The sequence below is a fragment of the Puma concolor genome, chromosome C2 (assembly GCF_028749965.1).
Source record: "Puma concolor isolate L17-30 chromosome C2, mPumCon1.1.hap2, whole genome shotgun sequence".
In the NCBI taxonomy this organism is placed as follows: Eukaryota; Metazoa; Chordata; class Mammalia; order Carnivora; family Felidae; genus Puma; species Puma concolor.
In genome coordinates this window covers 51,606,134-51,629,079 of record NC_141675.1, presented here as the reverse complement: position 1 = coordinate 51,629,079, position 22,946 = coordinate 51,606,134, and the positions used below count along the sequence as shown (strand labels likewise).

The following is a 22,946-nucleotide window of genomic DNA, read 5'->3' as shown; positions in this document are numbered from 1 at the left end:
CTCCACCCAGTCCCACACCCAGCATCATGGATTTGACCTTCTCAATGGCTCTCAACTCTGTCTACCTCTCTCCATCACATAGAGTAAGATACCATAACCTCTTACTTAAAATAATGGAAATAGCCTCCTAACTAAGCTACTCTGGACCCTGCCAATCAGCCTCCCACACTGCAGCCAGAATGACCTCTTCAAAACACAAATCTGACAGTGCCTCCCCCACTGCATGAAACCTTACAACAGCCCACAGCTCTTAGCTTAAAGACCAAACTCTATAACATGCCTCTCATAGCCTCACATGCAATGGTAGTGCATAGTACCCATCCATTTCAGTCCCTAGCACACAATGCTCAATAAATATTTACCAAATAAGTGAACATCCAAAGTTTGTATCTTCTCAGAAAATGTTTGGTAAAATTTTTCTCAGGCAAATGGTGACAGAAAACAAATTAATGAATTCACAGTGATTCATTTTCAGAGACAAAGGTATTCATATGATAACATTTCCAGTATAATTTTCGTATTAGATGTTTTCATTGAATAAACAGTATCTTCTTAAATAAGGTCTTTTCGAAAGCAATATGGGCAATCTTTCTAATTAACAGAAAGTGATGTGTTGTGTGCGTGTTATATGTCTGGTCATGAGCATGAGCATGATGGTATACATGTTATAGATAAAGCTTCCAATGCCAACATTGTAAAACTTCTTTTTGAGGGGCGCCTGGGTGGCTCAGTTGGTTAAGCGTCCGACTTCGGCTCAGGTCAGGATCTCGCGGTCCGTGAGTTTAAGCCCCGCGTCGGGCTCTGTGCTGACAGCTCAGAGCCTGGAGCCTGCTTTGGATTCTGTGTCTCCCTCTCTCTCTGACCCTCCCCCGTTCATGCTCTGTCTCTGTCTCAAAAATAAATAAACATTAAAAAAAATTTTTTTTTTAAAAACTTCTTTTTTTGTCAAAAGGTTTGAACCATAACAGATGGAACTTGTGTTAAATCATTCTACAAAAGCATTGTAGACAACACCTTAGGATGTTCTAATATACCAAGAATGTACAGGGAGCTAGGACAATGGCTAGGATGTGCTCAACTTGCACAACCCAAACCAGATGACAAGTATGTCATATCTTTTTCCCTGTGCAAGGAAAGCAGCTCTACAGTACACAGTGTGGAAAAGTACTCAACATTTACAACCGTCTAAAATCCTATGGCCAGATTTGCCAGAAAGACCTATCCATGAGATCATATTAATAGAATAGCAGTGTGGGACCAACATAAGAAACATGTGTGGAACCCTTTCTTATTCAAAGCTCAATCCTGAAATTAAGCAATTATCTTCATTCATTTCCACCATCTCTGATCTTTTCCCATTGGTCTCTAGCAGTCATTACTAGGCAAGTCTGGGCCAGTCCTCACTGATAGCTTCCCATAAAGGCACAAAGGTGATCGTGGTTACCGCGCACAACTACTGAACAGATTACCTTTTTATCAAGTGGCTTTAGAATTTTTGTTTCACTGATGATACAATAAATAAGCCAAATTCCACAGACATTGATTCTGAGCATTTTTTTTCTGTAACTCTATTGATTTAAGCCAAGGATATGCATATCATCTTATACTGCTATCCTATTCTTTAATTTCATGAAAAGATCATAACAATTTTCTATTCATTATTGGTTTTGCAGTTTAACAATTCTGTGTATTCTATGACCTATTACTGTCATCTGCCATGAGGCTGCTATCATTTCCTAGAAGTTCTTGAGCTACAGGAGAATCACCTGGGGATCTTGTTAAAAATGTAAGGTCCCTCACCCCACCCCAAAATTATGATTCAGTAGCTTTGGGTGGTACCTTGGGATGTGCATTTTAACAAGCCAGCGAATAATTCCAAGCCAGCGAATAATTCTGAAGGTGGTCTTCAGAATACAGTCTGGAAAATATTGTTCTACAGGCTTATAAAATAATAGTTCTGAGGCTTCTTTAGATCAATATTTCAGTGATTGGTAGAGAAGCCTAGAGAGCGTACTATGTTCTGATGGGTATAAAATTATTAAGGAAGGAAGCCATTCAGTTACATGTGAAAATGTCATCAAAGAGCTGCTGTCAAATTGAGTTTTTTTGTCCTATTCTGGACTTCATAGCATCTTGTAGGATGTTTCAAAACCTATGCTGGATTATGCCTCCTCATTCATTCACTACTGATAAGTAAATATGGCACTCTAAAACCCTGGCAGGATATTCACTAGAAACATACCATTTGTTACAATCCTTAGTGATTTCAAAAACCACAGATGCTCAGTTTACTAAATGTGGCTCCTATGCCCTCCTCATTTTAGTGCTTCTACCCCTATTTAAGCATTTCCTCTATAATTATAGTTGGCTTTATTAGAACTAACACACACACACACACACACACACACACACACACACACACACACACAAATCAGTAAAACCACGGAAGGGAATTCAAGTAAATCTGAGACTCTCCGTGCAAAGAAATACCCCACAGACTGTGTAGGGGTTGTAATTCCCAGAAGCAGTAATTTCAAGGGCAAGTTTTTAAAAAGATACTTTTTCTTAGTTCTTATTTAAAAGCTAAGTATTTGAGATGTATATATTTTTTTCTTCCAGAAGATGCCTTCTTTTAAAGGTATTTAACAATCAGGAAAGAATGATTAAGAATTCAAATATCACAAATTAAATTCGTGGCAATCTCAGTTATGGGTTATTCCTGCACATCCAATGTTTTCAAGCAAAAGTTACATAAGCCAAAAAGCATACAGTATAATGGATTTCTGAGTCTGAATGGCAGTCACTTTGCAATGTGAATAGTAGTTATATGGGGGTTACCAACTACTGTCCTAAGAACAAGCAGGAAGTCTGGAAGAAAAGGGAGCAACCACAGATGATCTAGAAAACACTCCCAATGCAGCCCAATCCCTACTGGATTGGCTTCAAAATGGCAGTCTTGGTGAATAAATGAACTAGTTATACAAAAACAGAAGAGTTTACCTCCCTTTTGGGACTCTTTGAATTGTCTGTCACATCTTAAGTTCAAAGCCTAAAGTCCTTGAACCTTAAAAGTGTTCCCTGTCTCACTCTGAATTCTCTTGTTATTCCTAATGCCTTCATGTGGATTTTACTTCATTCTTGATTTGAGGGAGGGAGGCAGATTTTATCCTGGAGCCATTAGGATATGGTATTTATAAAAAACCATCTGTTCATCATCACAATAAAAGGATGGTGATGATCATTTTATATTGATGATGATATCGTGATCATGATGATAGTAGCTACTATTTATTTATCCCTTACCATGTACCAGACATTTGGTTAAGGTTAGCCTTAAAGACACTTTTGTGTGCCTTTATTTATGATAGATGAAATCCATTTGGGAATGGATGGTGAACAGCAAAATACAAGCTGAAATTGAGACCCTTCTCACCACCTTGGCTGAGTGCTCTTGTGCAGTGAACAACCTGCACAGCCATTTGTGGTGGCCCTGTGGCTAAGCATTACAACTCTAGAGGATGAAGCTGAAGTTCAGTGAAGTAGCTTGCACAAGATCAGTCAGTTGTTAAGTAGCAGATTCTGAACTTCGGCTGAGGTCTGGCTCCAAAATCACTGTCCTTACACCATAAACTATAGGCCTATATCAGAGAAACTTTTTGGTATAGCTCTGTATGATCTATTATAGTGGTGAGTAAACATGACATTCAACACGCTATGTTTAAATAAATTATAAATGGCTAACGACATATTCAGAATGGCAACAAACCTTAAAACAAGATGGAGACCTTGAAACACTGACCTCTAGTGCACTTGAGATAAAAGGGATTGTATGACTACAGAAATTATTATTTTTCATTATGTTCTATCACAAAGCATCAGATTCCATTTTGCACAATGTCCAAAGATCTTTAGGCTTAATCTTTCCCTGACTCTCACACCTCATCTCCTGCCCTCAAAGTCCCACCAGGCTTCCATCACATAGAATGAATTAGTTTCTAGTATGCATTGCATGACTCCTATCTAAGCCTTGCCCTTTTGCATATAGCTTTGCCTTTTTGTTTTTTTCAGGATATCTTTTCTTCCTTTACTTTCCTTATTGTTATTTGTTCTTCAGAATTCAGCTCAGACACATTTATTCCAGACGAAGCTTTCCTACTTCCTCTGCCCCAGTTAGGAGGTACCCCTCCAGTGTGTTCCAGTCTCCACTACCTCTGACTTTCAGTTACAGTTGACCACTAGGGACAAAGGCAGATGATCACAGGGAGGAAGCAGAGTGAGGTAGGGTTATTTGTTCCCACATTCCCCTCTGCTTGGTTGCTGCAGGCTGACCGTCCTGTGCCCAAGGCCACAGCTCACGACAAACAGTGTTCTCCATATAAGTTTCTCTCCAAGTCCTAACTGTTCTCTCCCCTTTCCTCTTCATGCAGAGGGTGTTATGCCTCCCCATGGTTCCTGGCCCCAGAGTACTATGGTGCTTTTCCTACACCTTGCCCACATCTGTGTAAATACCCCCTTTATTAAGTCCTTCAATTACCCAGCTTGAGGTGTCCTCTATTTCCTGCTGAGACTCTTCTTGACATATAACTGATCCCATCTGGGGCCCAGGAGGCCTCATGCCTATGCTGGCTGGACCCACACAGGCTCTAGGCCCCTGCTTAGTTCTTAAGAAAAGCAAAGTCCTTTCTAACAAATATTCAAAAGGACCTTCAATTAAAGTCCAATATGACCTCACCATGACAGTTTGATACCCAATCTCTTTCCTGGATCTTACACCTAGAAAATCTTGAATTGCCTTCACACCCTCAGCCTTCCACATATGGCTTTCTTCCAAAGCAACAGTTTTATGAATTTGCTCGTGTGTTCATGGATCTTTCCAGATTTTTAGGTTCTTTTCTTTTCATGTGCTTTCCCTTACACACCCTTCTTGTACCTCAGTCCTTTTCTGCCCTCTAGACCCAGCTGCCTGGTCACCTCCTCCCAGCCACAAGTAGAATTTCCTGACTTTGAGTATTGTAGTGCTTGATTTTTACCTCTCCAGTGGCACTCTATAATTTGTAAAATGCTTTACCTCCACCTACAAGATGATAAATTCAAGCTCTCTCTGAGCTGAGCTTTGTAACTCCATCAGATCCAAACACAGTACTTTACAACTTATCTGTGAACAAAAGTATGTATGCGATGGCTGGATAGCTGATAGATAAACAGAGAGGTATTCTTTATTGCATTACTCTTTCTGCTGTAGGGCTTCTCAGCTTTAAGGTATCTGTCTGGCATTACTTCACTCTTAATCATCCACTTCATGCTGAGTAAGATTAGCATCTTCAAAATTCATTTTTTATCAACATAAATATCTTCAACTCTTGGTGCACAAAAGAAATACAGTTAATGTATAAACATTTATATTGACCCTCAGAAAGACTTTTAAGTTGATAAACACAATAACAGTTTGGGTTCCAGTTGCACAAGAGAAATCAGTTTAATATTCCATAGCTATTCAGCCACTGACATTTAAAAAAAAGAACAAATCCGGGGTGCCTGGGTGGCTCAGTGTGTTAGGCAACTGACTTTGGCTCGGTTCATGATCTCACAGTTTGGGAGTTCGCGCCCCGTGTCGGGCTCTGTGCTGACAGCTCAGAGGCTGGAACCTACTTCAGATTCTGTCTCCCCCTCTCTCTACCCCTCCCTTGCTCATGCTCTGTGTCTGTCTCTCAATAATAAATAAACATTAAAAAATTAAAAAAAAAAAAAGAAAAAATCCAGGTTGGTAGATAATGTCTTAGCCACATTGTGGTGCTTTAAATGAAATAATGCATTAATTGGCAAGAAAGAAGATGATCCTGTGTGTGTTCCATGCAAACAAGAGAGTTTCGAATACATGATTGTTCTCTCATAGTCATATTCCACATGTTATTTTTCAAATCGAATATAAACACCCTTTGAAAGAGTTCATTCCCTGATTTGATCATGAAGAGACAGTGTTATCATGAGAATTATTGCTTACAAGGACATGATATGGGCAATAGACCTAGTAAAATGACACACGACCTCTGGTGCATATGCCAGACATACTTGCAAAAACAAAAATTAAGATGTGGGATAGTAGCTGCAAAACATTTTAAGTCTTTTCTTTTCTTTTTTTTTTTTTTTTGCCTTTTGAAACTATTATTAACTTAATCCTACAGCTACAAATAGCCTGGATTTTATGAAATTATCTGAAGCTGACTTTGATGCATAAATTTGGGCCCTAACATGAAGCTTGTTTAAAGTTCTGCTGACATTTCCTTCCTACAACCCTTTGCATGGACTTTTTCCCTGAGGTAGTTTTGGCTGGGCTACAATGAAAAGTCTCTGCTTAGTAGCACTTCTTGATAGTCCTCTATCCTTTTGTGCCCAAGTAAGCCTTTCATTTTGTCTTGAGTCTTTCATGATCGTTATTGTCATATGGTCATTATGTAGGTCTGCGGGTATGATATGCTACCCACTCCATGTCTCAAACAATTCCTTCAGCTGTTTGCCAAGTGCTTCTTGCAAACTTTTGTCACATACTCTTCAAGTGCAACATTTGGATCTGCCTTGAAGAGAAATACTTGAAGTTAATCCCCTAGGTCAGATCCAGGAGGATTCATGTGCTTGAATATTACCTAAATCAACCATGATTTCAAATCAGGTCAAATATCATGACTATTTCAAATGCTTCTTTGAGTAAACATGGAAGATGGAGACTAGAAAAATGTACTCTTATGAAGGCGTTACATTAAGTCATCTTGCCATTAAAACCATAGTAAGAAAGAAATGTGATTACAAACTATGAGGTAAAGGCTTCAATAAAAGCAGGAGATGGAGGAGAAAGTAGTGCTACTTACCTCGTGTCCTCACATAAGTTTCTTAATTTTGAATTGTGATCTCAACATTTTTTTAAAGTAGGTGGGATCGAGCTGATCAGAAAACTGCATTTGAAAGGACTCCAATCTAACTCTTCTGAATTCTTATGCAAAAATCCTTGAACGTTATAATTAGGTTAGCAATTTTTCTCTACTGTGAAAGCATAGGAAATGGATGTTTTAGTTTAGGAAAGATTTTAATGTAAATTCTGGCCTGGGTTTTTCATTGTTTGTTAGAGTTTGTTTTCTTCTTCTTGGATCTCCCCTTGGACCTTCTGTTCCTTCTGTCAGACAGGCTGCTGCCCCCTTCATGACTCAGCAGCATGCTGTGAGTAAACACTGAATCTTTGGTCCAGGCCCACACTGGGAGGCTTTTCTGACTCTCTAGGACGTACAGAACAGTGAAGACAGAGCATTTGCAGTAACTGCAGAGTGTGGAGGTTGCACAAAGGAAGCAAACACTGTTTGTGGAAAATTTAAATATGCAAAGGTCATTATTGTCTTTAAGAATACTCTAAATCAAATGATCTCTAGCAAAGCAAAACAGAACACTGATATCATTTTCTTGTATCTATTGTCAATACTGCTTGAGTTCCTGCTTTCCCTATGCTCTGCTGTGCACATTACTAGCCACCATGAAGTTGCTCTAGAGATGGGAGACACTTCTCAACACTGACGTCTCAGAATAAAGGTCCCTTTGAATGTCCAAGTTCTTTCTTAACATATGTGCATGTGCACCAATCCTGCTTCATTTTCATCATAGCCCTGTCACTATCTAACAATATATTTGATAATGTTTTCAGTTTTTAATTTGGGGTTGACAATGGAACATCCAATTGAAGAATCATCAGACAGGAAGGAAACATGGCCAAACTAGCCTTAGTAGAATTTTGTTTATGGAAACTATGTATTTCATATATTTCATCATTCTTATCCTGAAAATGCTGTCAAGGTGGACAAATCCTCCTTATCTAAGGTAGTTACTTGACTTTTACTAGAAAACAGAAATGGTAGGATAGGAAGGCTAGGTTTTATTTGCATGGTCAAACAGGCACTGTCTAAATTTCCAAATGAAGGAACACATTTCATTACTTTCAAAGTGCTATGAAAATTGAACATAATATATATATATATAAGTAAGTATTGTCATAGTCCCCAGAAATCAGATGCTTTCGTATGAATTTGGAGAGTGAATCTTATGTAGTTGGCAAAAGAAATGGAATTCTTTAGTTGAAAATTATAACTTCTGATATTGTAACAAATCTAACTCTATGATGATGTGCAATCATATGCATTCTACTTCACTATAAAATAAACCTTTCCGTTCAACAAATATTAGTAAATTCCCTATATCTGCCAGGCACTGTATTAGATGCCTGGTGATACATGAGTGAACAAAGCAAAGATCTTACCCTCACAGAGCTTTCAGTTTAATGGGAAAGACAGACATGAATCAGATAAACACCATAACTATCTACCAGTAATGCTTGATGTGAAAGAAACATGCCAGATGCTACAGAACATATGGCAGATGAATGCACTCTGGTCTAAGTTTGGGGAAGGTCTCCCAAAAGAAGTGACATTTGAGCTGATACGTGAAATAATTAGTTGTTCAATTGGTACATGCAGAGTGGAAAAGGGAGTGTGTGTGTGCCAGAGAGTGGAAATATCATGTTCAAAAGAGTTGGGCTTGCCTTTGCAATGTTATGTCTTCACCTAACATCTTTGAGGGCACTGCTTTGACTTTTGCTGTTAAATAACTAAATATACTTGGTTTATAAAGTTGCATTTCTAAGCAGTTCATGTGAACAGAATATCATGAAACAAAAGAGTTAAGCACAGCGGGCTGGATGTCGGGATATCTGGATCCCCCCTAACCACTGCTAACCAGATGCTCTTTTAGTGAACTATATTCCTTTTGAAAATCTCAGTGAGGTCTTTCAACACTTTCTCATTATCATATCTAAATTGTGCATTCCTTTAGGGACAAAGGGGAAAAGGTTAACCAAATTCATAATTTATTAGCACACTCTCCAAATATGCTTACTGGGTTCAGGTTCATTGTACAATTCTGACTTTTGATCACTTGCCAAATAAATCATGGAAAATAAAAGGCTTGATCATTTTCTTACCTTCAACAGTTGTAAACCAAGATGGCCAGCCTCTCATAGAAGGAAAACTTAAAGAGAAGCAAGTCAGATGGAAGTTCATCAAAAGGTGGAAAACTCGTTATTTTACGCTGGCCGGAAATCAACTTCTGTTTCAAAAAGGAAAGTCTGTAAGTTGCCCTCTTGTCTTTTACACTTGCATTTTTAAGGTCCTGTTCTCCACCAAGCAGCTAGGCATTTTGTCTTGAGTTAAAACACCAATAATTTTTCCTTTTCCATTTATAATTTTACAGCATCATTTTACTGCATATGCCCCTTGGACTGTCTATTCTGTTCAGCCCTACATTAGTTGGTTCACTGTCTCTCTTCAATTTATTATGGTAGATCTTTTTTGTTGACTTAAGTTTTAGAAAGATGAACTGCAGAAGAACTACACAGCGAGCTTGACTTGAACAGTGTGCCTTTTGTTTCCTCATAGATCAGCTACATAAATTAATGTCTTATGATATGGACCTTGATTTCATTTATACTAAAGGTTATATTTGGAGGCAGGGACCCAAGGAAGGGGGACAGTAGGCTGGGAGAAAGAAACAAAGGCTGAGTTATTTAAGTCCTTTTTGTAGTCAGCTAAGTTCATATTTTAGGTATTTAGTATTCAGTTAATGAATAGAATATGATTCTAAAAGAATTAATAAATATTCATGTAATACAACTTTCAACCTGAGACTAGGAGGCTCAGTAAATATCTGTATTCTGAATTTCTAGTGGGAAACTTCTGAAGTAGCATTCTATTCCAATAGACAATGCAAAGTTATCCTCTTCTTTTCAAATCAGTTTTATTTATCGTTAAATTCTACTCATTCAGGATCAGGAAGAAAGAAAGCTTGACCTACTTCTTGGATATTTTGAATTTAGTAATAATAGCTTATCACATGCCATGCTGGATTGCCTTCAAGAATCCTCAGAACAGTCCTTTGAAGTCAGAACTATTGTTACTGCCATGTTATGGATGCTGCATCTGGGGTGCCTTGTCCTCCCTCCTTCCCTCCCTGCCAGAGGGTAGAAGCATGTTCCTTTGGGCTGGGCCAACCTAGCGGCTTCCACAACTGAGAACCCTTACTTGCCTGTGTCTTTCCTGGGAGGGGCAGGCACCAGGTTAATTTCAATGCCAAGATAGCCTTGTGGAATCTGACTTGAGCAGGCAGTGGAGGCACTTTCAGTCTTATCTAGCTACCAGACAAGCCAGGAAGGGCAAGACGCTGGCCTTTGGATTCTTGTCCAGTCCCACTTTTACAGGTATTATTTGAGCCCCAGAATCAGAGTGATGGAGAAAACATGTTCATATGCCCACATGGCCATCCACTCCTGTGCAAAGATGCCCCGAGAACACACATACAGCACCCTGCTCACACCTCTGTACCCATTGTGCTCCACTCAAGGCCTTTGGGACCCAGGATCTGTCAATTATTACCAGGAGTTGTCTTTGGTCCTGGTCAAAGACATCTGGGAAATACAAAGGAGCTAAAGGCTCTGACAAGTCTTGCAGGAAAGGGCCCACTTAATTTTGTTTAGTGTATCTCAAACTTGTTCTACCATATGGTTCCTTAACATCATGTAACATCAGACCCTGCCTCACTCCCTTCCCCTTGTGAGAGAGACAGAGACAGAGATAGAAAGAGACAGAGAGACAGAGACTCTGACTGGCTTGACCAAGGATAGAGCCAGTAAGGCAGAAAGGGATAAAACTGGAGTCAGACACAGGCCGTGTGACATCAAAGCACGTTGTTAAATGAATGCACCGTCCTGCTTCCCATGAACACTTAAAATACAGAGCCAGTGGCAAACCAAACTGTTTCTGAATTAATTGATGAAAGATTTTAAATTATGTAAAATTATGAGTCAATGAGAACATAGGCACTGTGTCTTTAGAATGCTCATTATAAAATTTATTTGAACTTTTTACTCAATAGCTATATAGTATGGTATATCTGAATTACAACAAATTTTGATCAAATGCTTTTTTAATCAATAAAACTTGAAGTTAACTTTCTGAATGAAAAAAAAATTGGTGATACCTACGCTAAGCTCGTGCTGCTTTCTTCATCTGTGTGTATTGCAAAATGTACAGATGGACCTTTCTGTGGCTGAAGATCTTTTTGAAAGGGAAGTAAATGGTGTGCTCAACTTAGACAGTTATTTATTGGCGGTTTAAAGAAATTTTTTGTTAGCACTGCTCCATATTGAAGTACTTGAAAGTGTTTAAAATGACCATCTGAATTTCCTGTTTTTATTAAAGTAATCAGAATTAGAAGTCAAGATGCAGTGATTTCTTAGATCCCTTGAGACGGAGCAGAGTTAGTGCATAAGAACGTTTTTCCTGAACTCAAATAACCACCTTTATAGTTCTTGATTCAGAGCTTTTTAATAAAGCTTAGTGAATAAGCTATCTTATAGTTGGCTAACTTGTTTGACATCTTTAGAGGGAAATAATGGCTTGACATTTTAGAAATCTGACAGAACGTGTGGCTCAAATATTGGGAAGTGATATAATGTACTCTAAAGACCACAGCAACTTCCCTGTCATCATCAGGGACACAGGAACCTAGCAGTGGTCACCAGTCCAGCCGAAGCTTCTGCCCCATCAAAAAGGACCTTTCTTGTAAATGAGGAAAATGTGCATTTTTAATAAGAATCGAAAGACTATGGTGTTTTTTTTTTTACTTTTCCATTCTTAAGGTCTTGATCTCTACCAACCAGCCGGGCAAGGTGCCCTTTGACTTCCCGCCCATTTCTCTTGGGTAATTTTCGCTGTCCTCCTTTAGAGAACTGTGGTAACTTTTTGTTCTCTTGATCAATTCCTCCATGTATCAATTTCTATACTACAGACTAATTCAAAGAAATATAATCTTATTGCTGTCAGATATTTACTAGAAACCAAAGTAAACTAACAAAGTATTATGTAATACACGTATCTTCAAACTTTAGTCTGTCTATTCCCTAAAAGAATTTTGAAAAATCTGTGTAATACCTTGTAGCATTTTTTTTAGTCAATCATAAGTTTAAAAAGTCACACAAACTGTAATTTCTGTTGAATTATAAATATTATAATTTTCTTTTTTAGGCTTATTTACTTATTTTGAGACAGAGAGCGAGAGTGGGGGAGGGACAGAGAGAGAGGGAGAGAGAGAGAATCCTACTGACAGTGCAGAGCCTGATCCAGGTCTTGAACTCATGAACCATGAGATCATGACCTGAGCCATCATGAGTTGGACACTTAACTGACTGAGCCACCCAGGCACCCCTAAACATTATCATTTTAAGATAAAAAGATCACACCTCTCCTTTCAATATGACCACTGGGCTAAGATACCATAGCAGTTTGATACCTAACACCGTCCATTAAAAAAATACATGAATTAGTTCATCTTTAATCAAAATGGTTACATGATATCATTTTCTTTGAAATAATATTTTTTCTACTCCCACAGCATTTATCCTGATCACCCAATCATTTTTCACTACAATAAAACTACACGTATAAATTGAAATTTAATTATTTTAATTTTTTATTACTACCAGTCTCTCAATGCTAAGATTTTTAAAATATTTTTTAAATTATATCACTTATGCAAAGTCAAAAGTGTAATACAAAATGTAATAAATAGTTACTAAACATTAAAGAGTGAAATGCTATTGGAAATGCATCTCTTAATGAAATAGCTGGAGAGTGATTATGTTGCTTTGGTTGAAGGACACTTCCCTGAGATCAATATTTTGAGTTGCTTTTCTTATTTGTTTGATTCTTCTGAGATTTTCCAAGTTGGACAATACACCATGGTAAGTTTGGGATGAGTGAGAAGGTTGCCTTTCCATTGAAGAATGAAAAAAGGGTGACTGCCTAGGGGAGGTGGCAAAGGAGAATTGGCAAGATCCTCAAGAAGAGACGCATGCTCTAGGAGACAGATGCGTTCAGGGATGTTGAAGAAATTGCTGTAAAGAAGTATTTGATCTCTTGAAACCATTCATACTAGCCTGTTGTGATGACCCTCGTGTTGCAGTGATCTTTAAGCCCCTGCTTTGGTTCAAGAAACATGTAAATCATTAAGTATTCTTTCAGTTTAATGTTCATAGACAAATCATGCTTCCAGAGCTCCAGTGTGTTTCAAAAACAGTTTGATCTACATAAACATTAGAACTCTGTTTCTTCAATTAATACCGCTTCCTCAGAGATAACACGCAGGAAAATTCAATTTCATGCTTCCCCAAGTATCTCAAATGCTGACTTAATAGTACTCTATTGTACTGTTGCATTTTGCCCTATTGATACAGTGTTGGTATCAATAAAAATGACATAAAATCTAAGAAATATGAATTAAACATTTCCCAAAACTCACTGTATAATAATTTCTTACAAATTGGCCATCTTGTCCCAACTTAATATACTGTAACAAAGGGTCAATTGCTCACTCCTTCCATTGGTCTAATGACTCTGTGAGGCCTTAGCATTCAAAGTAACGAAGCATATAACAACTATATGCAGTGAAAGGCTTCTAATCCTCTTGGAAAATTCTCCAGTTGCCAAAGATCTTTTTATACTGTGGGAACCAGCTCATGTTCTTTCCTTCCCATATGCATTTCAGAAAGATGATCCTGATGACTCCCCAATAGAACTCAGCAAAGTACAGAGTGTGAAAGTTGTGGCCAGGAAACGCAGGGACCGCTCCCTCCCTCGGGCTTTTGAAATCTTCACAGACAATAAAACCTATGTTTTCAAGGCCAAGGATGAGAAGAATGCAGAAGAGTGGCTCCAGTGCATCAATGTGGCTGTTGCCCAAGCAAAAGAAAGGGAAAGTAGAGAAGTAACCACATATCTGTAGGGATTTGTAAGCCAACCTCACACTGATTGTATACAATGGGCATTGCATTATCACTGCCAATGTCAAGAAAAAAGAGATAAATTAGCCAAGTCACAATGTGTTTTTACTGAATGGAACAGTTTTCCCTAAGAAGCAGAACCCAAAAGTGGCAGGATTTTTATACATTTAGTATTCTAATGGCACCTGCATTAACTCCAGAACATCTGTATGATGCATTCAGGAAAAGGAGCTACAGATGATACATGGAAGAAAGGGGAGAGTCAGGGATCTAGGAACCCCTGTAGATATGCCATTGTAAGTTGTAAGAATACAACTTCACAAGGTACCTGAAATACTTATCCCAAGGAAAGATTAAGCACCTCTGATGAAAACTATAGTCTGTCAAAGTATTAGAAGAAAAGTAAAGCCCTATGAGGAAAAGTCAAACATATAACTTAATATAGACATACAATTATGTTTATTCTTTCCTAATGCAAATGAGGCTAACACATGGTAAAATTGTTCTCAAGTGAAGACAGTTATGTAATTAAATGTCTGTCTTTCCGAACAACTTACCTGATTATTCTGTTTAGGTTCACATAACATGATCTAAAGTTTAGGTACTTAGATATATCTATTGCCCAAGGCAGTAAGTGTAAGCTACAACAAGCACAGAAAACCATTTTCACCATCTTCAAAGTATGTGCCATTTCCATCAAGTTTTGAGATGTTACAGTTCTATACTTTTCTTCTTTATATTCAGTCGTTTAATATCTCCAAATTACATTTTATGGTTTTTTCCATCGCTCATATTAAAAAAAAAAATTAAGCTGTGGCAGGCAGAATTATAGGATGATTCCCAATGGTCTATACCCTGACCCTTCCCCTTGACTTATAACTTGCTTCTAACTAATAGAATATGGCAAAAAGAATAGGATAGTCTCTCCCATGACTATGGTACATTACGTGGCAAAGGTGAAGAAGTTTCTTAATCAACTGACTTTGAGTCAGTCAAAAGGATATGCACAAAAGTGTGCATGATCTAATCACATGAACCCTTTAAAAAAGAGTGAACAAGTCAGAGACTCTCTCTTCCACTGGCTTTGAATAAGCAAACTGCAATGAATTCTACAACTTTAAGGGAATGGATTTTGCCAACAACCAATGAGCTTGGAAGAAGATCCCAGCCCCAGCCAACACCTTGACTGCAGCTTTGCAAAACCCTGAGCAGAGGACCTGGGTAAGCCATGCTTGGACATATGACCCAGGAGAACTTTGAGATAATAAATATATGCTGTTTTAAGTGACCAAGTGTGTGGAAATTTGTTCCATAACTATAGATAATTAATACAAAAGCTAACTTGGAATGCATATAAGAGGACTACAGAAACCTAGAAAAAAATGTAAGTAGTCAATTCCCTTAATTCTACCTTGACTCTATTGATAACTCATGGGGACAGGAAATACATAAGAGGCCAAGTTTGAAAAAGGAAACAATTGAATTTTAACATGTAAAGTTTGAGGGTATTGGGAGTCACAGAAGTTATTACAAATTGAAAACAGTTCTGGGGGGTCAAGATTTTGCCTCATGGGATATATATATGGTCACCAAAGATGTGGAATTTGCTGAAATTACTCAGGAAGAATAAGACAAAAGAACTAATAAGGGCTTCTTTGGGATACCTAACTTTTAAACAAAGGAACACTGGATTGGCTGGTTAGTGTTCAGAGATGTTACAGACCAGGGGAAACAACGTCACAAATGCCAAATAAATAAGGCTTTCAGGAAATGGGAAAGGTTAACAATGTAAAATCCTGAAGAGTAATCACTTAAGATAAAGAATGAGCTTTACAATCAGGAAGCAATTGGCATTATTGGTAGGAATAATTTCATTGGAGTAATGACATAAAAGTCAAATTTCAGTGGGTTAAAGAATCAAAAGGAGATTAGGAGTTTAAAGCAATAATTGGACTCTATTTTCAACAAATTGGGGCTAAGATACAGAAAGTGTTGGGGGCGCCTGGGTGGCGCAGTCGGTTAAGCATCCGACTTCAGCCAGGTCACGATCTCGCGGTCCGGGAGTTCGAGCCCCGCGTCAGGCTCTGGGCTGATGGCTCGGAGCCTGGAGCCTGTTTCCGACTCTGTGTCTCCCTCTCTCTCTGCCCCTCCCTCATTCATGCTCTGTCTCTCTCTGTCCCAAAAATAAATAAAAAAACGTTGAAAAAAAAAATTTGAAAGAAAGTGTTTTGTTGTTTGTTCTAAAGATGAATTAGACTTTGGGGGGGCGTGGTTGTTAACATGCAAAAAGAAAGAAGAAAAACAACTCTGCTTGAGCAAAGTTTCCAGAAGTGGTGGGAAAAGGATTAAAATTCATGCCATAGCAATTTATGGAACAGTTAGCAAGCAACAGGTACCATGCTTGGCCTGGAGATAGAAAAGTAAAAGACCCAGCTCTTCCCCTCAAGGATTTTATAGCGTAGTAGAAGAGATAATCACGTAGAACAAAAATTGAAATGCTCAAGTGCCTTGATGGAAGTTTGTACAGGGTCCCGTGGAAATACAGGAGAAGGCACCACTGTAATTGACTCTGAACTCAAAGCCAAAGCATGGGCTCCCTCACTGTTTCCCAGAGCTGTTAGAGAATGAACTTGTCCTAAAGAGCTAAGAGTGTCGAGGGCGGACAAGGAAACAATGGTCAGTAGAGGGAACCACACTGCAAAAGCACAGGAGGGAAAGGGAACATGGTCCATTTGCAAAACTGCAAGTCCTTATTAGGATGGGAACATGGGTGGGAGGCAGGGGGGTTGCTGTTGTGCTGTTGAGGAATGGTACATAATGATGCTGGAGAGACCTATAAGGCCACAGCATAAAGAGCTTGGTTCCATACTAAGGATCTTGAACCTTTCTTAAAAAGGTTTTAAGATTTGCATTTAGAGAAATAATTTTGATAGTGGTATTACAGAATGGATTGTAGAGATATAAAAAGTTGTAGCAGGGAAATCATTTGGGACATTCTTAGAAGTGGTGAGGTGTAGTGGCAGAGGAGACAGAGGGGAATGGAAATGCAAGAAAAATAGTGAATTAGTAAAATGGATTGGATACTGGTGGTCTGGATGGAGCCGAGGTATAGGAATGGGAAGGAGTCTCTCATGACCCCTAGGTTCTTTCTTGAGAAATTTGATGCATGGTGGTAGCATTTACTGAGATAGAAAATTCAGAAGCAACAGTTTAAGAGGTGAGGCAAATGGTAAATTTAATTTTAATGTATATATTTAGAGTATAGATACATGGTTGATCTTAGACTAGGGAGACATCTCCTATGAAGTCAGGCAGGAAAAGGTGAGCAGACATACAGTTGTAAATGAGTCTCTAAATATTATGTTGAAATCTACCAGCCATTCTTAAGAGTCAGTTGAGTAACCAAGCTGTTTAATTAATTAGAAAAAAGCTGGTAACAGACAAATGGAATATTAAGTGACACCACATCAGTTATTAATTTAAAGGCCAACAATGTGTTCAAATCTTTTGTAGCAGAGAGATTACGGTAAAACTCAACCTGTTTATATACTGATTCTGTTTTCACTGAATGCTTATCCTACCTAAGAAGAGAATGGACCCACCAGCTCAAGTTGAGAGAAATGAACTATTTTTGTTACTTGTTACAGTCCTTGTGATTTCATTAACTGGATGCCTCTAGTTTAGAATACAATTCTCAGAGCCTTTGGATCAAATCTAAAGAGAAATAAATGTATGAAGTATGAATAATGATCTTTCTGGTTTCATTCCATGGTGCTGTAGTCATTCCAAATGCAAACAAATTCTCCCAGGTTTAGAATCACACTGCAATTTCAGAATCATCAGCTTCCCACTGATATTTCTGGCACTTCCACTGCCATTGCCAGCTCGCTCACCACAGAGTGCCCTTTCCCAAGAGGGCTGTAGCTCCTGATCCTGAGCTAAGAAGAAACCACTCTTCTAAACATATTTAAACCTTTAAAAATGTTGGGATGAATACAGTTATAATCATGGTTAGAAATTCAAGTGGTTTTCATTTTCATTCTATTTCGATTCTTTTTCCCTCTCAGATAGCTGTGGAAACAAACGTTTATGTGTGAGACTCTCATCTGGTTATTTCTTGAGAACCTGGAGTTTGGCAAAAATAAATGTTCCATATTTTGCTAACATGACTTTTCTGGAAGATCCTTTGTTGGTGAGGTTGAGAGACATTTATTCAGTGATCTCCAATTCACCTACTTTCTGTAGGCACTTTTGGGCCTATTATTGTAACTTTATTCTCAGGCATAAATAAAAGATTACTGGGTTGAAAAATTACCCTTGGGAAATCTATCTCTCAATTTAAAAGTAAATTTACATTTAAAAATTACTTTTAGGGGGGCGCCTGTGTGGCTCAGTCAGTTAAGCTTCTGACTTCGGCTCAGGTCATGATCTCACGGTCTGTGAGTTAGAGCCCTGCGTCCAGTTCTGTGCTGATAGCTCAGAGCCTGGGGCCTGCTTCAGATTCTGTGTCTCCCTCTCTCTCTCTGACCCTCCCCCATTCATGCTCTGTCTCTCTCTGTCTCAAAAATAAATAAACATTAAAAAAATTTTTTTAATTACTTTTAGGAAACAGTTGCAAGATGAGGTAAGGGAATATATAGGTGGAATTCATGGTGCATTGCAGAGAAGTGAAAACCATAAATGCTCTAGCCAGGATTTCTAGTCCCCAAAATCTAAGTTTTGAGATGAAAAACTCAAAATGTCATCTGGTTCCAGAATAGCTCCAGTTTATAGGCCTACTGGAGCAACTCTTCCCCAAAGGTGCTTCTGAAGGACAGAGGGGTTGGAAAACCAGGGAGATTTCTACAAAGGCAGTGAAGTCTAGAGAAAGTGGCACAGGCTGTGAGCACAGACACACGAGGATTCAAGTCCTAGCTCTACCAAAACTAAATTACCAGCCTGAGCAAATTACTCATCTCTCATCTCTTGGTTGGGAACCATAACGTCTATGGAACAGAACTGCTATGAAGCTTAAATGTCAAGTAATAGCATCCAGCAGAAAACCATGGGTACTTGATGGCACTCCATTTTTTACACACCACTAAGGGAGGAAAAAAATCCTACAAATGAAATTACGATGCTATGTCTTAATAACAATATAATCGGTGCTGTTTTACTTCCAAATGTCTTTTATCTATTCTGAGAGATTTAGTAGTTTCTTCTGACTTCAGGTACCTCGAGTGATGTGTGACAGGTAATCCTTTTGTATCTATTTCAGCAACAAAATGAAACCCAGCCTCATCTACATGTTGATCTCTTCCTTTATTGGATAAAACATTTAGTGGCTGCTTTGCAAGTCTCGTGGACCTGTAGTCATTTCTCCAGTGATGGCTCTTCGGTTCCCTGATGCCATATTTCATCCCACCCTTCTATTTCTTTGCCTCTCTATGTACATGATAACTTTTTGTCTCAAAATCAAATGATCTTATTATTTTCAAGACATGCTAAATAGCAATTAACATGTGTAGTGTCGACCATGCACGTAACTCAATAGAAGTAACAACACAGAGAACTGGGACCAAGTTTGAGTGACACCCAGTCATAGTCATTCCTGGTGGATTACAACTGCAAAACACACTGATTATCAGGCACATCCCAATTTCAGAACTTAAAATATGGGAGAAAAAAATCTAAATAAATGAGCAAAAGTATTAATTTAAGAGCTCTACATGCATTTGTTTCACAGTTATCAAAACTGTATATAAAAGTTTTTTTGTGAACAGTAAAGCATATTACAAAGGTATTTTTTGTATTTAAAAATGGTTATAATTTGCCCAATACATCCATTCTCAAAGGTATGAGATCAGCCATTTCTGTGAATATTTACCTTCTGTATTACTGGAGATCTCCAGAGAAAATAGAACAAATAGGATATATAGAGAATGATATATAAGAGGGGATTTATTATAGGAATTGCCTCACATGGTTACAGAGGGCAAGAAGTCCACAATCTGCCATCTGCAAGCTGGAGACCCAGGAAAGACAGTGGTGTCATTCTGTCCAAGTCAAAAGTCCTGGGAACCAGGGAGTCACTGGTTTTGGTCCTGGAGTCTGGAGGCCCAAGAGCCAGGAGTTATGATGTCCAAGAGCAGAAGAAGATGCACATTCCAGCGCAAGAAGAGAGAAAGAATCCTCCCTTCCTTTGCCATCTTGTTCCATTCAGGCCCCCAGTGATGCCCACCCAAATCAGGTGAGGCTGGATCTCTTTACTCAGTCTATTGAATCAAATGCTAATCTCTTCCAGAAATACCCTCAGAGACACACCCAGAAATAATGTTTTTCCAGCTCTCTGGGCATCCCTTAGGCCAGTCAGGTCGACACATAAAGTTAACCATCACACTATCTCTTTTGATGGAAATAAAGATGGTTACACAAGCCATGTTCCTGGTGCCTACCCTCCTGTGTTCTCCTTTATCCATGTTCCTCTTATGGCAGGGAAGCTAATAGGGAATGGGCCAAGGTGGCAGGAGTGAGGGTATGGGGCACTGATATTTCTTTTATTCACTGTCACAGATTGGAGAGCATGGAGGTGAAATTAGGATGGTGTGTAAGGAGGAATTCCAGACCAAAAGGAGGAGCATTTCCAGAAGAGGCCCTCAAGGTCAATGATACCAGAGACAAAAGGAGGGAGGAAAAGCATCTGATGAAGTTGTAAGCTGGGGAACTAGAGAAGAGCAGAGGGAGGCACAAGGCAGAGCAGGTGGAACTGATGAGGGCTTTAGGACCTTTAAAGGAAGACACTAATTCCCAGGGCCGGCTTTTCTTAGGCACTTGCCCAGGTGAGGAGAGCTCTGGTCAATGTCCTATATACCAGATCATGTAAGGCCCTCTAGCTGTGGACTTGGCAAAACAGGCAACCAGCTCCCCCAAAGGCCTTACAGAGCCTGGTCCTGCCACGAGACCCCAGCCTTGCAGGGCACGTTCCATATTGACATTCTTCTCATTCTATACCCCCAACCCAGTACATATTGAACTTGTCTACTTCAAAGAAAAACTTTCTGATGATATGGGGAGGGGGAGCTGGAAATTCTGAAACCTTATTATGCATTTTTCTGTAAGAATATAATCAGACACATTGTGTTTACACAGTTCCTTATGCCTTTATGGGCAAACCTTTTTAAATTTTGAATCCAATAGAAAGAAAATGCATTTCCTCTGTCTTGCGATCAATGAAATGATTAAGATTCACTTTGGTACTGAGAACCGAGAAGAGTTTAAAGAAGTCAAATAATGTAAAGATATAAAGTACTCAAACAAGTGATAGATTCATTTGTTCATTGGAATAACAGTACTCCACTGGAAACTATGGGTGGGGGGCAGTAAGAGTGAATTCTAGTTTTTCCCTTTTGAATTCTTTTTTTGCCTTATTTTATTTTTTGACTACCAGTCCACTCACATCAGTAATGCCCAAGGTACAACACACTTATACACAAAAACAAACACATATTCTTTTATATGGGCTTAATGACAACAAAACAATGGTTTTCACCAGGCATTGTAGAAGTCAATCTTATTACTTCATTATCTTAGGTTTCTCTCTCTGTGTTTGTCTATCTAGGCTGGGATTTCATGTAATCAGAAGAATATTATGTGTGTTTCACTGTTTTCTGCACAGAGATTCACTTCTACACACCAGATTTCCTCTGGGAGTATTCTGTTCCCTCTTAATTCTAAACTATTGTAATATGGAGGAAATGGTCTAAATGCCCTGTCTCTTAAAAGAGAAAAACAACGGTCCTGTTTGCCAAACTAGCCCATAAACACAAAAATCAGAATGGAGCTCATCTTTTTAATTTAACCAAAACCACAGTTTGGAAATGTCTATTTTTTTTTTTTAATTAACCATTAAATATAATACTTAGGGTATGTGTGATTTAAGTGCTGATTTGAGAACATATTAATCAGGACTCACTCAAACAATTCAGACAGATATCTAATGCTATCCCACACAAACATATTCATGCTCTTGGCATCACTAAATCCTGCTGCATATCAATCTCAGTTGAACACAAATCAGATTCAACTGCAGTTAATCCTGTCACGGTAAGGTTCCGGTGTAAGTAAGCCACTGGAAGCATGTCAGGCAGCCAAGCACTCTAGACCAAGTTCTTCCGAGAAAGGGTACTCAGCATTTATCATTCAGTTAACAGTATGAAGGGCTATTGGAGTCGGAAGAATCTCAGAGCATGTGGACTCCATCCACTCCCTTCCCAATGGAAAAGTCCCTTCCTTGTCATCATTGGCAGGTATCATTTATTTCCAGCTGCTCAAACACTTCTAGGGACAGAGAGCCCATTACCTTGTTACCTGTCCATATCTTTTTTAAATAACTTTTTTCTGATTTAATTGTTGGATTTATTTATTTATTGTATATGAAAATAACAGACTGTTGTAGAAATATTTAGAAAACACAAAACTACTAAAATATAATAAAAATTACCCATAATCCTGGAACCCAAAAACATTCCATAGAAGTGTTTGGATGTGATCCCTTTTAGGTTACTCATCATTTGCATTAATTTTTGAAAATTCTGCCTCTCCCTAATTTTTAACTTTAAATCCTGGTTCTTTCCCCAGCAGCCACACAAAATGTCTATTCCCTCTTCCCCCTGACAACCCTTCAAATAGTTAGATTTGGGCATTCATTTAGCAAATACTTAGAGCATCCAACATATGCCAGATACTATGGTAAGGCATGGGGGCTCAAAGAGGACTAATACATTGTCCACGCCTTTAAGAAACTCAGTAAATAAATATATATTTATCCAGTAAGGAAATCAAAACATAAAACACCTCCTATGTGTGGGCCCTGGGCTAGGGATTAGGAGTGCTGAGGTGATCAAAATGTCCCAAACTTTGGGGGTCCTGGATGGCTCAGTCGACTGGTAAAGCGTCCAACTCTTGATTTGTGCTCAGGTCATGATCTCACAGTTCATGAGATTGAGCCCCACATCTGGCTCTGTGCTGACAGTGTGGAGCCTGCTTGGGATTCTCTCTCCCTCTCTCTCTCTGACCCTGCCCCCGGTCGTGCACATGCACATGT

At 38.7% G+C, this 22,946-nt stretch overlaps 1 protein-coding gene across 9 annotated transcripts in view; it reads left to right on the top strand.

Annotated features, from left to right (window-relative positions):
• Window positions 1–21,734, top strand: part of VEPH1 (ventricular zone expressed PH domain containing 1) — a 327,919-nt gene extending 306,185 nt beyond the window's left edge. For 7 of the 9 annotated variants that reach the window (XM_086674590.1, XM_086674589.1, XM_086674587.1 and 4 more), the window contains 2 exons: window positions 9,023–9,159; window positions 13,630–15,152. In XM_086674590.1, coding sequence (XP_086530716.1) covers window positions 9,023–9,159; window positions 13,630–13,866 — 374 coding nt within the window. In that variant the 3' untranslated portion in view covers window positions 13,867–15,152. Of the gene's footprint in view, window positions 1–9,022; window positions 9,160–13,629; window positions 15,153–19,121; window positions 20,283–20,416 lie in introns of those variants that run through there. The other 2 variants (XM_086674592.1, XM_086674591.1) reach the window with 2 other exon arrangements.
• The last annotated feature ends 1,212 nt before the right edge of the window (window positions 21,735–22,946 follow it).